General features: G+C 39.0%; 1 protein-coding gene across 1 annotated transcript in view; it reads left to right on the top strand.

Annotated features, from left to right (window-relative positions):
* The first annotated feature begins 4,275 nt into the window (after window positions 1–4,275).
* Window positions 4,276–16,938, top strand: part of LOC111923233 (uncharacterized) — a 124,649-nt gene continuing 111,986 nt past the window's right edge. Inside the window, exons 1-2 of the mRNA XM_086885609.1 lie at window positions 4,276–4,374; window positions 4,868–7,871. Of these exons, the coding sequence (XP_086741735.1) occupies window positions 4,276–4,374; window positions 4,868–5,833 (1,065 nt within the window). The 3' untranslated portion in view covers window positions 5,834–7,871. The remainder of the gene's footprint in view (window positions 4,375–4,867; window positions 7,872–16,938) is intronic.

Raw genomic sequence — 16,938 nt, forward strand, 5'->3', positions numbered from 1 at the left:
GTCTTAAAGGCACAAATTTTGAGTTATTTTTTGACAGTTAGTGTTTCTGTTGTGGGCTGGTTTGTGACTGGAGGAATTCATGTCTATGTGAGAAATAGGGAAAGCATGATTGCCTTAAATATTCAGACATTCAGGTCCTGAAGAAGGTCCTTGAATCATCAGTCCGAAGGGTCTGCAATAAGGATGAAGTTTGTAGCTGATGTTTTGGGCTTGTCTTGAGATGTCACAGCATGTATTGTCAGGTGGTTTTGGTATTAAAACCACACCATGTTCCCAAGAAGAAAAAGAAACTGGGTGAATCAGATTTAAAAATTACATTAGGTTCTGGACTTTCCTTAGCTGGTAGAAACTTTAAAATTTTTCTCTACAGTGGGCTTTCATTCCCAGACCTCATTTGTCTCATAATAGCACAATCTCTGTAATGCAAAATAGTGTGGGGATTCTCTGGATTTGTTAGTTTGTTTGTGGTTTTTGTTTGTTTGTTTCATTGTACTGGGAATGCATCTGAAGCATTAACATTTTCCTATATCAGTCTTTTCTCCTGGTGATCAATTTTTTCCCATTAATTGTGATAATTTTGTTAGCTTGTGCTTCTTCTCTTACTATCTCTGTATGCAGCTCTTTTCTAACTGCCTCTAATGTTATTAATTTCATTTCTTGTCTTGATAGGAAAAATTGATCTTATAAACAATGCAAGCTGTTTCTAAAAACTTAAAGTAATTACACTTGTGTCCGTGGATAACAGTCCCATTTAACAAAATGCCTTGATGTGGATGTTAGCAATTGAACAGAGAACTTCAAGGAGCAAAATGCAAGTAGTACTGGGAATTATACTTTATAAATAATTATTTTTAAAATTTTAAATGTCCTTTAAAAAAACACTGAGCCTCTTTTATGGTTATGATTATTATTTTTTATATTAACTCGTAAATAGCAGGAAAAGGAACATATTTAATTACATTCTATACAGCAATATCCTTTGCTGATGGCCTGTAAAGGTTGATTTTGAATAGTAATCACAGTGAGAAACCCCATTTATGCATATTTCATGCTGCCTAATTCATGTGGGTGCAGCTTTAAAACAATAAACTCTTCACACCACCTGCATCAGGAACACAGAGTGAAACATAAAAGAAATCCAGCTTTTAGCATCTCCCAAGGTAGAAGGCAACTACCACTTTACCTGTGCTTTGCAGTCGTTGATGTTAACACCTGACAGGTTTTCAAATTACTTAATATTTTAGTGGTGTTTGTGGCAGTGTTTCAAATACACAGAATCCTAAACTCAGTTGTGGTATAAACAGATGCAATTCAATTATTCACCTGCACAGTGTATAAACTCTGTCTGGAAATGGGATTGTTTCCTTGCCCAAACTCACACACAAAAGGAAGCATACAAGGGTGGAAGCAAGGATGAAGTTAGCAAAGTTAAAGCCCAAACCAAGTTAATCTGGCCAGGGATATAAGAGACAACAAGAATGGCTTCCATAAATGCATAGACAGCAAAAAGAAAGCTGATTTAAGATGTAGAACATCTCACCTGTAAGGAAAGGCTGTGAGAGCTGGACTGTTTAGCTGAGAGAAGATAAGCCTCAGTGGAGGATCCTATAATGTATATAAATGACAAATGCGAGGGTGGAGCCAGGCTTTTTGATACTGCCCAGTGACAGGACCAGTCACTGTAAGGGTGATTGAGACAGAATTCTGACCTCACTGAAATCAGCAGAGCCTTGATTTATGTTTAGTCAGATTAAAATTTGGCCCTTAAAAATTCTGATTTCAAGCCCCTTTAAATCAATGGGCAGAGTCTTATTGACTTCTACAGATCCATAAAAAATCTGTAGACAAACAGCTGTGTTTAATCTTCAAATAATTTAATCAGAGAAAAGTGGGAACTTGATTAGGTGACCTGAAAGAAAAGGTCTCCCTCAAGTAAAAGGAGCTTTCATAATTTCTCTAGCTCCTTGTACTTGAGAATTTTATGGGGACAAAAACCTCTCTTCCTGACACACTACAGATGGGCATAAAGATGTGGATTAGAATGAAGTTACATTTGTGCAGTTCTGTAAAGCAGGCTCTGCATGAGAAATGGTTTCAGTGTAGTGATTTAGGTGCAGTTCCTTTTTAATTGTATAGCCTTTTAATTACCTCTGTGCTACACCTTGGGGAAATGCACTGGGGACTGATAAGGAATCTTGTTTCCAAAGTCAGAGGAGGATTAAAAAAAGAAAAAAAAGTCATTTGCATCAAGGGAAGAGCTCTGCAGATGCAATTAATTGGTAGATAAGAAACCCGTAGCTGTTCCCTTCTTAAGCTAAATAATATTGGGTTTTCAGAAGTTTCTTCTTTGTGTGAACACTCTGTATCCCTTATAAATCTCATGACCACCTCAATACCCACAAATATTTATTCTCAGCTTTGATTATTTGTTCTTGATGTCAATGATGTTGAAATATTTTTTCTCATTATTACATCAATAAAATATTTAGAGATACAGATAAAGGCCATTTTCTTGTGTGTTTGGAGGTCATTACTGGTGTTTCCAGATGCAGATTTAGTGGAATCTTCTGTTAGTTCCCATCTTTCAAGTTATCTCGGTTTATAACTAATGATTTTTACAAGTTGTACCAGACTCCAGTATGGAGTTTTTCTTCTTTCCCACATACAAGCTCATCTGTTTCTGCTGTGGATTTTTTGTTGTAGTTTTTGGGGTCTTTTTTTCTCTTTCATTATCTTAAAAATATCCTTTCAGACTGATGCCAAGTTTCATTTATATTCTGTTTCATTGCAAGAGATAAATGGAGGCCTCTGTTCCTGTTTGGTTGCCTCTGATCCACCTCTTCTGTACCTGGTATGGATGCACACAGTTGTTGGCTTTTATCTTTGAGTCTGTTTCTGCTTCTTGTGGACACCTTTCAGAATCATTCCTTTCAAAATTTAATGCTGTAGGGAAAGTGCTTTTTCCTTTCTTCATGTTTGCTTTTACAACACATGAATATTTGGGGATGGATGGTATACTTCCAGTTTTCTATCAGATCAGAAGCAATGGACTGGACTCTAATTTAGGACAAATTTAACTGAAAATTGTCATTCCTTTGAAATACATCTGTATTTAATGTTAGATGTGGAAAGAGATTTGTTATATACCTGAAAAAATACCCAGGGGAGACTGGAAGGAGCTAAGGGAGATTTTGCAATGCCTGTTATCTGAAGTTCATCTCACAAACTGAAGCTGTTTCTCCTACTTTTAAATGACCCTGGAAGTATGGAATGAGCACAGCAGCCATAAGCAAGATTTACAGATCATTTACAAAATCTTCCCAGTACTTGTTTCAATTTTCTTTCCTTTAAGAAGCTTTACTTTTCATACTATCACACAAAGGAGGTCAGACAAGAATCATAAAGCTATTTTCAATAGACCACACTGTGACGTCCCTGGAGCAACACAAAATCTTCCTCTGGCTCTGCCAGTGCCTCAGTAGCTATTAGGGTGGTTTGGAAAAGTCAAGTGGCCTTAATTTGCCTCATGAGTTTTCTGGCTTAAGTATTTTGTCACATTCCATTAGCATTTCACCAAAGACATTTCCCTGGAACAGATGAATGAAAGACTGGGTGAATGTTTCAGCTTAATATTTCGTACAATTTCAGTGAGCATCAAATGACATTTCAGAGACTGTTACTAATACTGTCAGGAGATACAGTTTAGCACAGAATATCACTCTCAAGGGTCTGTGCTTTTGTCTTCAGATAAACAAAAGGAGAAAGCATCATTGAAAAGTTGACCTTGCACATTGGTGTTCAAGCACACCAAATCAAAAGAGGCTGGGTTTGAAGGAGAATGACAGTACTTCCGAGTAGTTTGTACTTAGTTTTTATCAGTTCTGAGTATGAGATTGCAATGACTGCTGGCCCTGTTTACTGCATCCTTTCCAGCCTTCAGCAGTGCTTGCGGTGGGAGGGAGCCTTACATCCCAGCTGCTCATATTAACCAGCTTTCCACTAGGGAAGCATGGAATATGCACATACCAAAGTGTCATTCTGCAGTGTCTAATGGATAATGATTTTCCCTTGTTTGATTTTTATTTATTCATTTATCTTTCACATTCATTATTGGCACATATGATGACATTTCTTCCATAAGGAATTAAAATTTTTTTTTTAAATATGAATTTGAAGATCAGAGATTCATAGAATATCCTGAGTTGGAAGAGACCCATAAAGTTTATCAAGTCCTACTCCTATCCCTGTACAGGACAACCTCAAGTATCACACCACATGCCCAAGAGCTCTGTCCAAACACTTCTTGAACTCTGTCAAACCAGTGCTGTGAGCACATCCCTGGGGACTCTATTCCAGTACCCAACCACCCTCTGGGTGAAGAATCTTTTCCTTATATTCAGACTAAACATCCCCTGACACAGCTTCAGGCCATTTCCTCAAGTCCTGTCAGTGGTCACCAGAGAGAAGAGATCAGTGCCTGCTCCTCTCCTTCTCTTCATAAGGTTCAGACCACAGTGAGGTCTCCCCCTCAGTCGCCTCTTCTCCAGGACAAACAAACCAAGTGAGCTCATATGGCTTCTGTTTTAGACCCCTCATCATCTTTGTAGATCTCTTTTGGATGAGCTCTGTAATGGTTTTATACAGCTCTTACATTAAGATGTTTAAAACTGCACAGAGGGTTCGAGGGGAAGCTGTGCAGAGCAGAAATGGACAATCAGGTCCTTTGACCAGCTGGCATCCCTGGTGCCTGAGGCACCCCAGAACACGGCTGGATTTTGATTCAAAAAACATCCAAACAGTATAGCGATGGTAGGGATTTTTGGTTCAGTTTCTAATGATTTCATTTATTTAAATTAAACTCTCTTAGAGGTTTTCCAGGGACATTTCCACAGCTTGTCCTGGCGTGAGGGCAGAGTGCAGCTGGCAGCAGGCTTTGCTGAAGCAGCCTGGCACACGAAGGGAGCAGCGGTGTGGGGCTGTGGCACGGCAGGGACAGTGCCTGGGGTATCCCCCAGGGTTCCTGTGTGCCGGAGTGTCCCTCAGGGTCCTCGTGTGCCCGGTGTGTCCCTCAGGATCCCCAGGGTGTTCCTCAGGATCCCCAGGGTGTCCCTCAGGGTCCTTGTGTGCCCGGAGTGTCCCTCAGGGTCCTCGTGTGCCTGGAGTGTCCCTCAGGATCCCCAGGGTGTTCCTCAGGGTCCCCAGGGTGTTCCTCAGGATCCCCAGGGTGTCCCTTAGGATCCCCAGGGTGTCCCCCAGGGTGTCCCTCAGGATCTCCAGGGTGTCCCTCAGGGTCCTTGTGTGCCCGGAGTGTCCCTCAGGGTCCTCGTGTGCCTGGAGTGTCCCTCAGGATCTCCAGGGTGTTCCTCAGGGTCCCCAGGGTGTTCCTCAGGGTTCCCGTGTTCCCAGGGTGTCCCTCAGGGTCCCCAGGGTGTCCCGCACGATTCCCGTGTCCCCAGGCCGTCCGCCGGCCCGTCGGTGTGTCCGGAGCCGCGGCGGGCCTGGCCGTGAGCGCCCCGCCATGCCGAGGGCCGCGAGCGCCCCCTGGCGGCGGCGGGAGCGGCAGTGCGCTGCGGTGTTCCCGTCGGGAATGCGGAGCGGGAAACGGCGGCTCCTCAGCCGCTCCTCAGCCTCTCCTCAGCCGCTCCTCAGCCTCTCCTCAGCCTCTCCTCAGCCGCTCCTCAGCCGCTCCTCAGCCGCTCCTCAGCCGCTCCTCAGCCGCTGCCATAGCGCCGCTCCGAGCGCCTGTCCTGCCTCCCTGCGCCCGCTGCTCGCTATGCACATAGGGGATGCCCCATCCTGGAAGTATTCAAGGACAGGTTGGGTGCTGCTCTGAGCTCTACTGGAAGGTATTTCTGTCCACGTCAGGCAGGTTGGATTACGTGATCTTTAAGGTCCTTCCAAACCCAAACCATTCTATGATTCTATGATCTGGAGCTCTCAGCTGTATTTGTTTTTATTTCCTGGATGCTAATTACTGCCGTTTGTCCTGTTAAGGATCCTGGAGGGTCAGTCGAGCAGTATTCCACTTTTGGATGCTGTACAAAGCCAGCCTGTGTCTCTCCCAGCCTGAAAGCACCTGCCAGCCAGGCTGAAAATGGCAAAACAGCTTTAGGATCCTAAGTGGTGAGGTATGGAGCTGTAGAACACAGTGTGGGCTGTCCACTCTGCATTTACTCCACAGTTTTGAGAGACTTCTAGGCTTCCTCCTGCTCTGGGCTTAAAGAAATAAAGAACCAAAAAAAAAGAAGGAAGAGTGAAGAAATATTATTGTGTAGAGGAGAGACTGTAGCAAGACCTATTAGAGTTTGCCCAGACTCACTAGGGAGATCTGTTCCAACAGCAGGAATTGAACAACTGTGTATCAGTTGAATTTAGAGCAGTAAACACAGCAGTGTTTGCCCTTCACTGACGTAAGTTCGTAGGACTTGAGTCTGCTCTGAGTTAGAAAAGTGGAGTTAAGAGTAGGACTTGCTCAATAGCCAGTTATTACAGCCATTCTTCACTTCCCTGAGAACTATCACAATTCAGCCTTTTGAGGATATTCTTAAAGAGGGGACTGAAGAGCAAAGATATCATCACGTGTGTTGTTGTATGACTAACCCTTAGCTCAGCAGAGGTGAACAAATGTTTGATCTGCCATCCATGATAAAATACTTCAGGATCACTGACTGACAGTTTTTCTTTGGGGAGTGAAGGACTGTAGGAATAAATATCTCAAGAGAGAAATTCTGTTCTTGCTGGATCTGTTTGAAAAGTCTTTTATATGTGATTAACCATTTCCAAACAGTATAATGCATGGACACCTTTAGTTTGCAACAAGACTTCTGCTTTGTTTTGGTAAAATTCTCTTCAGAGTTCTTAATTTTGACTTTAAACTTTATGTTAACACCAAAGTCACATCCAGATGTATTCAAGCCTTGACACTGCTGATAGTCCAGAGTTGATGAAGAATGTTACTGTTCAATTAATCAAGAGATTCGCACACAAAACTTTAAATTCAGACTAACTGTGGTTTTTAGAATAACAAAGCTATAGAAAATAATTTTCTGTGTGGACTGTTTCACTGAAGAGCATGTGGGAAGTAATCTGTTAGTGTCAAGACAAAATTAGACAAGATTTTTTAACACTGAGTAAATTGGGATATATTAAGTACTTTGAATAAAGTTAAGATGACAGCAAAAGCCATAATAATTTCACTGTCAGTTAAAGGTGCAATTGCCAGAAAATTGAAAAATGTAGGGAAATTCTCTGCAGTGCTTGAAGAATCAATGTTGGCCATATGTGGCAGTACAAAGCTGCTGTGGAGAAGATAGAATTGACTGATCTTTTCAGTGTAGTCTCTGATGCATGAAAGTCATTCTGAAGTTTAATTGAAGATGGGAGAAGCCAGTTTCTGAAAGTAAATATTTGTTTTAACAGTTTTGTGGGAAATGAATGGAATCTTTAATTTTCAGCATACAAAACACTCAGACATTCATTGATAAAGGTGGTCTATTGAACTTATCAGCTTCTTAGATTTTGGGGTCAGCAATCATTTAACCAAGGTAATATTGCAAGATGTAAATATTATTTCATTTTTTTACTCAGGAAGCAGCAATGACTTCTCATAAATATAATTGAAGAAGGAAATTCTAGCATGACCTCTGTCATCATGCCTTTCAAAAAAGATGCTTAAAATTGACTTGAATATGACTGCACTATGGTTAGTGTTCAAATCAGTTATTGCAAGCTCAATAATGCTTTGCTACTGTCTCATTCTGTGCACTCAAAGTACAAGATCTTTTGGTCAGGAGTCTCCCATTCATGATGTGTGTGGATAATCTTCCTGGCTGGACACATGAATGGAGTTTGCAGCAGCTGCAGTAGCACTAGTAAGTAAAACATTTCTGTTGTGTGACCTCTTAAAATCTCTGCAATGCCACTTGTGCCATTCATTAATTTTCAGGCATAATCTTGGTCCCACCTGACTTCTGTGCAACTGGACAAAGGGAAGCTATGTTTTCCAGTAACTGAAATCCCAAGTGGGATTCAGTGACTGAATTTTGTTTGTCTGGCAGGAAGCCATCATCAAAGACCCCAATTTCCTCCTCCATAAACAGGGACAATGCTACTTATTGATCCGGGGTGGTATCTGCTCTGAGATCTGCAGTTACAAAGCATGTATCATTATATATGATATCACTTTTAAGGGATCAGACCTTACCAGGGCTGTTTTCATACTCTCATTCATTATTCTCAAGACAACCAATTTGCACTCCCAGTCTAGGCACCAACATGGATTTGTTTTTTTCTGCTCTATAATTGATATATACATAAAGTTAATAATAAGTTTATAAAAGGAATATAATTTCAGGACACACAGTTGTGTAAAGATCCTTTATCATTTTTTCAGTGTTGGGATCAATTTTTGTTTTAAAAGCATATTTTTTTCTTTGCAAATGTTTCTTTTGTGCAATATTATAGAGAAAAAACTTAAGCTAACCATTTCAGAGTAAACAAGTGACTGGCTTACAAGGATAAATTCCTATTTTATTATATATAAATCAAACTTTTCCTTAATAATAAATTAAAGTTTATTAATTCTGTGATATTATATTTTTGACAGCATTAAAAGATGTAAACACCTAAATTTGAGACAGGTTTAAAGAATATAGACATTTGAAAACCATAGTATTAAAATGCACAGTCTGAGCTCTACTGAAACATGCCTTTTACCAGGAAATTCAGCTGTTAACAAAATGTCACCTTATCTATTCAGTGATTGTAGAAATGGGAAAAAAATTAATTATTTTTAAAAGGTTATCTGAGGATTCAAATAAAATAATCAAAGAGCAGCAAGTAGTGACAAGATAGTAATCACAGCCTTATCCTGTTTTGAACTGCTGAATGACACTGAACAGGCTCTTAATAGCACTTATGTGCTTGGAGCTATATAGTGCATTCAAGAAAGAAGTCTAGAACAAATTGAAATTCAGAAAAAGAGTACACATGTGCTTGTTTATCTAGATTTTAATTGCTAAAGAGAATGTTCTTTAAATAAACATGTTTATACTTTTCAAAATATAGGTGTATTTATAGAAATACATACACAGAACATCATCAGAATGCCCAAAATAACTTTTGTGCCATAAGGGAAAATTAAGGCCAGGTAATGATTTTTTCAGTTCTTACACCTTGAATTTCACAGAAGAGTTTTGTTATCTACATCATGCAGGTCAGTCCTGCCTACTGGTATTTTAGAGTCTGATGATTCCTCCTGATTTGAGGACTTGCAGGCCCAGTTATTCTTAAATTTTTTCCTGCTGCCAATAATTGTTATTTCAACTACAGCTCTGAATTCCTGCAGTAATTAACTAATAACAACAACTACATGAGAAGCCACTGAACCCATGTTTTACAAATATCCTTTGATTTTTTTCTGCAAAGGCTTTCACGGATACAATTCTCTATCATGGTACATTTTCTGTTTCATTAAATCTCCTTTCAGGCATTTGCAGTACCTTTGTTGTGAGCTTTGGGTTGATATGAACGAGGCTGTTTCTAAGCTTTGTATTGAACAATATTTTAGAAGTCAAACAGTTTAAAGTTAGTTTCAAAATTGCTACTCTAGTTTTGTCTGTTGCATAATTTTGATGGAATTGAGGACATTTTCCTCAGAGGAACCAAGAGAAGTTTGTGACACAACATGGAAGTGCCTGATCAGATTTAAGGTGCCTGCTTTTCATAGCTCACTTCTGCTACTAACCCATAAATTTTCCCTGTTGATAATGTTTAATCTATTAGCCCCACAAAAATGTCTAGGAACACATAGGTACACTTAAGTGGTCTTCAGTGCTAATCATTTGGAAGATGAAGTCCCTACTGACACCTGGTTCTCACATCCTCACTTGTCAGCAGAGAACTGTTGAGGTGTCTATACCACAGGCTTCTGCCTCATCAGAAAAGGTGGCATAAGCTCACATTGTCAGCAATAGAAAACAGCAGAACTGACTGTGTCATTCTGTCCTCTGTCACTCAAAAGACCCTGGAGGTGTCCCATAGATGAATCATAGCTCCTGTGCTGAATCTGCTACAGCCAGGTAGATATAATAAGGTATTTTATCTTGTTAGGTGTTTCAGTGGATGGATGTTAGATGTCTTTGGTTGGGTAACTGAATCAAGTTACTAATGTCAGACAGATCTTGCATTTCCTTACATTTGCAAATTTACCTTTCCAAGACATTGATTTTTGCACCTAGCTGAGTATTCACAGTAGAAATAGTCTTTCCATGATGTAATCTGACCTTTACCTATATTCTACATGAGCAAGTTTTCTTCTCACATACTTAACTATATCTTCACCTATCACAGTGATTTGTGCAAGTTTTAAACTTATAATTAGAAAGAAACATTCCTGATGTTTAAAGTAATAGTTCAGTCACAGTGTGTAGCTACTCTTGAGCAAATCCCACCAGGAAATGTTCTCTAAAGTAGCTTTAAGTGTTGCAAACACCTCTGTGTTCAATACAGAGGCACAGTGTTCTATAAAGCACATGTACTGTACTTCTTCATGGACAATTTCTGTCCTTATCTGCAGCCTTTTGGAAAATGGATTTGCATCTTGCAGATCTGACAGCCCTATGGGATGTTGGGACATCACCAACATCTGCCAGTTTCCCCTGGCCCTGCAGGCCACGTGCTCTTCCCCACCTCTCACCTATCTTTAGAGTCTTCGAATTTTACTTTTGTTTTGTTTTTGATACTTCTGTGAACCCATGTTCTCAAAAATTCAGCCACAACTTTTCTCTTCTAAATACCTAATCTTCTCTGACTATGTTCTGGAAAATAACAGGATTGCTTTTCTTTTAAGATTGAGTTGGGATGTTCTATCTCAGGTCTCCAAGCATCATCATAATCTGTTCTCAAATTAGGGATTCCACAAAATCTTCAAAATTGTATGTCTGTCTTAGTAGCCTCTGAGGTGGTATAAATGCTTCAAAAAATTTTCCCAGCTTTTGATCTGTTATGAAGCTGATATAGTTCTTTATTTTCTCTGAAAGTACAATATTATTTCAAATCTCTTTAGAACAGTTAGATAACAGTTCATTCTTCTTTCTGTAAGTGCAGGCTGCTAAACAAATGCAGCACTTCACATGCAGCAAAATGGGGAAAACAGAAAACTTTTGCTCATGTTATTTCTCAGTAGTTCTATATCCTATCTTGAAAAAATAACACATTTTCTCTTTGTGTATGTATTGCTTTCCTGGACAATTTCAGGTGCAAAGGAATAACACTATAGACTCATCTAATAGCAAAGAGATGCTGCCCTATTTTGCCATCTTTTTCTTCAAGCATGTTTTCATATCTTACATCTACTTGTAATCCCACTGAATGCTCAGGGTTTCTGTGTGGCGTTTATAGGCTTGAATATAACAGCAAAGAAGTAAATGAAAAACTGTATGAAAAAGCTTGAGAGGGAGAAAAAGACAGAAGTGCTTATCATAAAGCTGACTTTTCGGTTTAAAGGTTGTCAAAACAGAATATTTCAGTGTTGGATTTCAGCTTTAGCAGCAAAAGTCCAAATAATTTTAAAAACAAGTATTAACAGAGCTAGCATATGTTTGAAGATATACACTGGGTAATTGCTTTGGGGGAAGAGCTCAAGGGAATGGGAAGATTATAGGATGTCTTTCCATGATGCTTTTATTTTCCTTTTATGTATATATATATAGCCTTATTTGTGTTTGTGTGCATGAATGTGGATGATTAAATGAGAAATCTTACAGATATATTTACATACAAATGCTTACACATACATACATACATACATATATATGCATATTTATGAAGGGCGTGGAAAGAATAATTTATTTGTGTATCTCTGACTGACCAAAGCTGACTTTTTTAACCTACACACAGTGATATGCAGAATTAAGTAATATGAGAAGAACATATTCTGTATTTGATTTATTGCACAGCAGATAAATGTATATGCATAAGTTTGCTAATGTAGTAATATACAATATTAAAGAAGAGGTCCAGAAATTATGGAAAAAAAGGCAGAAAATATTTATTTGGTGCAAATATCTTTATCTGGAACATTTTAGGAAAAAATAAATTGTTCCACAATCATCTTCTCTACTTCAGTCTTTCCATTTGCATAAGAACAGTTGACAGCTCTTTGTTCCTGAATTCTGCAGGAAAAGTATGAATTTTTAAAACAAACCCACACCCCTTTCTTTTCATTACATCTTTCCCACTGTGCCTTTTTCTGTTTAAAAATATCACATCTCAGTGTTTTCTGTCTACATAGAGATATACAGGATATGTATTTTCTTTTACAGAAAATATGGTGCTTTTTTTTTCCCCTAGCAATGATTGTCTGCATGCTCAATGTGGTGACACTCACAAGAGGGATAAATATGGGACATTTGCCCTTTTAGAGTTTCCTTAGGATCTTTTTCATAAAAATGGATTATCTGTTTTCCATTTTCTTTTCTCATTATAACCTTTGTCATGTGTGTGGGCTCCCTGGGCTTTAATGTCTCTTTCTCCATGAAGTAAAGTGGGAATTCTCCTTTTCTTTGACCTTTTCAGTATTCTGCACTTCAGTGGGGTGGCATTTCCACTCCTGAAAGATTACAACCTGTGCTGACTAATCAGCCAATCAAATGCCAATTATGAATGTAAAATCAATTATTGTTGCTGTTAAAGCCAAACCTCACCTGACATATTTTGGCCTCCTCTGCCATCATCCACTGGGAGGGTTAAAGCTCTAATGACAGGGCTATATTTGGAAACAGGCCAGATCCTTTGACACATACTGCAAAACCTTTTGCTTGACTAACACAAAGAGGAATTGAACTTCTGTGACAGGGAATTCAAGGGTTAATTTCAGTATTGCCTTAAGTCTTGTCATTTGTGTGACTATCAGCAAGACATTATATGCAATTCCACATCCTCTCCAAAGAAAATGTTTAAAACCATCATTGTTGAATTAATGTCTTCCTGTCTCCTGGAAGAAGATGCTGGGGCTGAACACTTAATCTGCACAGGTCTTGCTTCTGAACCCTTTTAGATGATTTCCCATCAGAGATCTTTGTTTACCACAATGTTGGCTACTTTCAGAATTGGGCACAGTGTCTGGAATTTTAAATATACTCTTGAGCCTCATATTTCCTATTAATCAACTGTTGTCAGCTTCCTTTACAGCAGGCAAGAAAAGTAAATCATCTTAGAAGCTTATAGGCCTTACATCAGTAAACAAAGTGATAAGGGTGTTTCACCTGGGCAGCCATTATAAATACTTCTTATCTTTCTTGATCTGAGACAAATTTAAGTTTATGAAGAAGACTCTTTAAATTAGTCTTCCAGGTATCTCTCTAGGCTTCACAACAGAAGGTGTCTTCTGTTTCTTTGGTTGTTGGACTGTTGGAAGTGTAGTCTAATTTACCAGCGTTCCTCTGTGGGCATCCAGGAAAGAGCATATGAGAGGAAGAGTGAATTTCACTTATAATGGACTGAGTCTGAAGTTGGCTCCTATTTCAGGAATTATTGTGCTACTTTAAAATCTGGCTGGAATGGAGGTGATGACGTTGAAGACATTTCAGGGGAGGATGAGAATTTTGTAAACTAAATATTCCTGTCAGTTGTTTTAGACTTGCTATTCTGCTGACCTGTTACAATCTTTATTTTTTACATGTGATCCTCCCTTATGTCTAAAATGGTTCTATAAAGTCTTTACAGGAAGATGAAGTGTTACTTCATTGTGCTGATTTCCAGATCCTTGTGTTATAACCCCCAACAGCATTTAGAAAACTTTTCTTGAGGTCATGGATAATAACAATTCAAGAGACATGAGTTGAACTGTTTCCTTGAAATCCCATTGGAGATCTGCCAGCAGTTGCAATCAGAATTCCTGGAGATCATAGAAGGGATATTGTGGTCAAAAGACCAAGTTTCTCTTTGTGTTGTTTCCCTGTTTCCTCTCTTCTAAGTGGAGAGGTAATCAGTTATCTCAGCATGTTATTATCATTCCTCGTGTGTAGCAAATACTCTCTCATAAGCTGGCTAGTATTTTGAGATAAAAGGCAAGATTCATCTCAACTGTCTTGAAATAGCTAGAAGTTAGGGAGTTATTTTTATGGTGAAATTCAGATTATTAAATTTAGTTTTCTGAAACCATCACCTGAATCTCAATCTGAACCACATGTCTGACTTAGAGGAATCCTGCTACAGGTTTGTGGTCTAAAACTTTTATCTCATTTCCCTGGAAATAAATTGCTAAAATGAGACACCTAGCTTTTAGATGAGACATCAGTTTTATATATCATGTATGTCTCACCCCAAGAGCCAATATGATTTTGGGATGATGTTTTCAAATATTGCTTATGGCAATCATCCTGCAAAACTTGTGCACAATGAAAATTCCTTCAGAATGTCCAAGTGTGATCCAAAGCCCTTTACAATCAGTGGGAGAACTTTTAATCTGTTCTGGAAAAGAAGCTGTTTAAGAGGAAACAAACTTTACTGCCAGAATCCCCCCTTGCAGTAAAAAGAGAAGTCTCAAGGGAATGATCATGCAACAAGATCTATTTTGTCTGTCTCTGTAATGGAGAAGTGCATGTCTTACACACTGGTATATTTTAACAACAACAATGTATTTTAGCTGGTTAAGCAGAACAAGCGTCACTGGCGTTCAGAAAACTTTCCTTTAGAGTTGTTATGGACAATTCATCTATCTGTTGAAAATATATTTTCCCCCCACAGCAGATTTTAGTAACCTGGTCTGAAGTTTGCATTGCACAGGGGATGAGAATCCAACATTTGCATCATTCAGAATCATTGAGGTTTCCAGTACTTCTAAGTAACTCATAAAATTCTGTGAGAAAAGGTAATGTTATGTTAATAACATTAATAATGTTAATGTTCAGCATGCAAGGTTGTTAACATGTAATGTTTTGTTTGCATAATTTGAGTGGTCTGTAACAGCATAGTTTTGAAACCTCATTTCTCTGTTAAAAATAAACATATGATCTCTCCTGTCTGGTGGGCAGTGACAGGACCTGAGGGAATGGCACAAAGCTGTGTCAGGAGTGATTTAGGTTGGATATTAGAAAAAGGTTCTTTCACTCAGAGGCTGTTTGAGCACTGGACCAGGCTCCTCAGGGCAGTCAGGTCACAAAGCCATGGCTGGCAGAGTTCCAGAAGCATTTGGACAACGTTGTCAGGCCCAGGGTGTGATTCCTGGGAATGGTGCTGTGCAAGGCCAGGAGCTGGACTTGATGATCCCAGATCAGACATGCCAACATGTGGCTGAAGCAGCTGCTGTCTCTTTGCTCCCTCTCTCCACACAGTTGTCACACAGTCTTAGCTCCCAGATATCATTTTTGGAGCCCAGGAAAGCACCAAACCTCCTGCCATGGGCAGGGATACCTTTCACTTGACCAGGTTGCTCAGAGATCCATCCAGTCTGACCTTGAGCACTTCCAAGGATGGGAGATCCCCTTCTCTAGAGAACCTGTTCCAGGGCCTTGCCACCTTCACAGTAAAAAATTTCTTTGTAACATCCCATCTAAACCTACTGTCTTTTAATTTGAATCCTGTCCCCCTTGTCGCATCACTACAGGCTCTTGCAAATAGTCACTGTCCATCTTTCTTGCAAGCTCCCTTCAGGTACTGGGAGGCTTCAATTAGGTCACCCCAAAGCCTTTTCTCCTCCAGGCTGAACAATTCCAATACTTTCAGCCCTTCCTCATTGGAGAGATCCTCCATCCCTCTAATCATCTTGGTGGCTTCCTCTGGACTTATTACAACAGGTTGTCATTTGGACTTAAGATGGAAGACATTCAAGCTAAAAATATATCTATCCCTAGAAATAAGATATTTTGGAATCTAGAGTCCATTCCTAGCCAGTGAAATGAAATAAGTAACTTCAGAAGGCAAATCTTCCCACTTTCCTTCAGTAATTTTATTAGGATGAGATTGTTCACTGTCAGGGGGTGCATGTTTTATCACAAGATACACAGACACTGCTAAAATTTGATGCAGCTTGGACTTTGATAAATAGCTAAAAGTGGCTTAGATCCAAAATATGAATAGTGTGCAAAAATTGGTTAATTAAATATTAAATATTAATATTAATAAGATATTTTTCTCAAATGGAAATCTCCAGAAATATATTAAAGAATGATTCTATTTTAAGATCTCTCAGGCTGGTTTTCTGGGAGACAAATATTTCCTCAACTAATACATTTTGTTCATTATTGATGTAAGATAAGAGAGAGAGGAGGAGAAAGGGAATAAATGGCTGGAGTACAAGCCATTTAGACTATGTATAGGCTATGTATAGATCTAATTTGGATATTTCAGACTATTCTTTAAACCAGAACAGGTAATAGATCTCAGTCACTCTTACACCTTCCAGGCAGATGTATTTTTATGCCCATTCAGAACTTGTATGGGATACGGAAATCCTGTGAATACAGGAGCAGGGAGAACTGGAGAAACAGCTTGCTGGTCAGACACCTGGCCTTTATGAAAACAGAAGACATGATAGATGAAGAGATGAACCTCCTCATTGTGGAAAGAATTCTGAAAATCTATTTATTTTACAACTATGCAAGTTAAACCTCAAATGAATACAAAGAACTTCCTTCATATCATGGGGAAGAAGTTGCATGGTGCTTTTCTCTATAATTTATTGCCTGTCCTTTGTTTTGGGGCTACACTAGAGATTAAAGCAAAGTAACATACAGCCATTATCTTTCACATCAGAGGAACGGTTAAAATGCTTCCAACATGGTGAGTATAAAATATAGAAATATCTTTTGGGGGAAGAGTAAATAACATAGCTCCTTCTCATCATTTTTCCCTAGGAAAAAAAGGCAGAGGTTGTTCCTACAGAGCAGCTAGAAGAAACATTTCTGGTGTCAGACAATTCACCTTCTTATTAAACAG

This window comes from Cyanistes caeruleus, chromosome 4, assembly GCF_971803275.1.
Source record: "Cyanistes caeruleus chromosome 4, bCyaCae1.hap1.1, whole genome shotgun sequence".
Taxonomy (NCBI): domain Eukaryota; kingdom Metazoa; phylum Chordata; class Aves; order Passeriformes; family Paridae; genus Cyanistes; species Cyanistes caeruleus.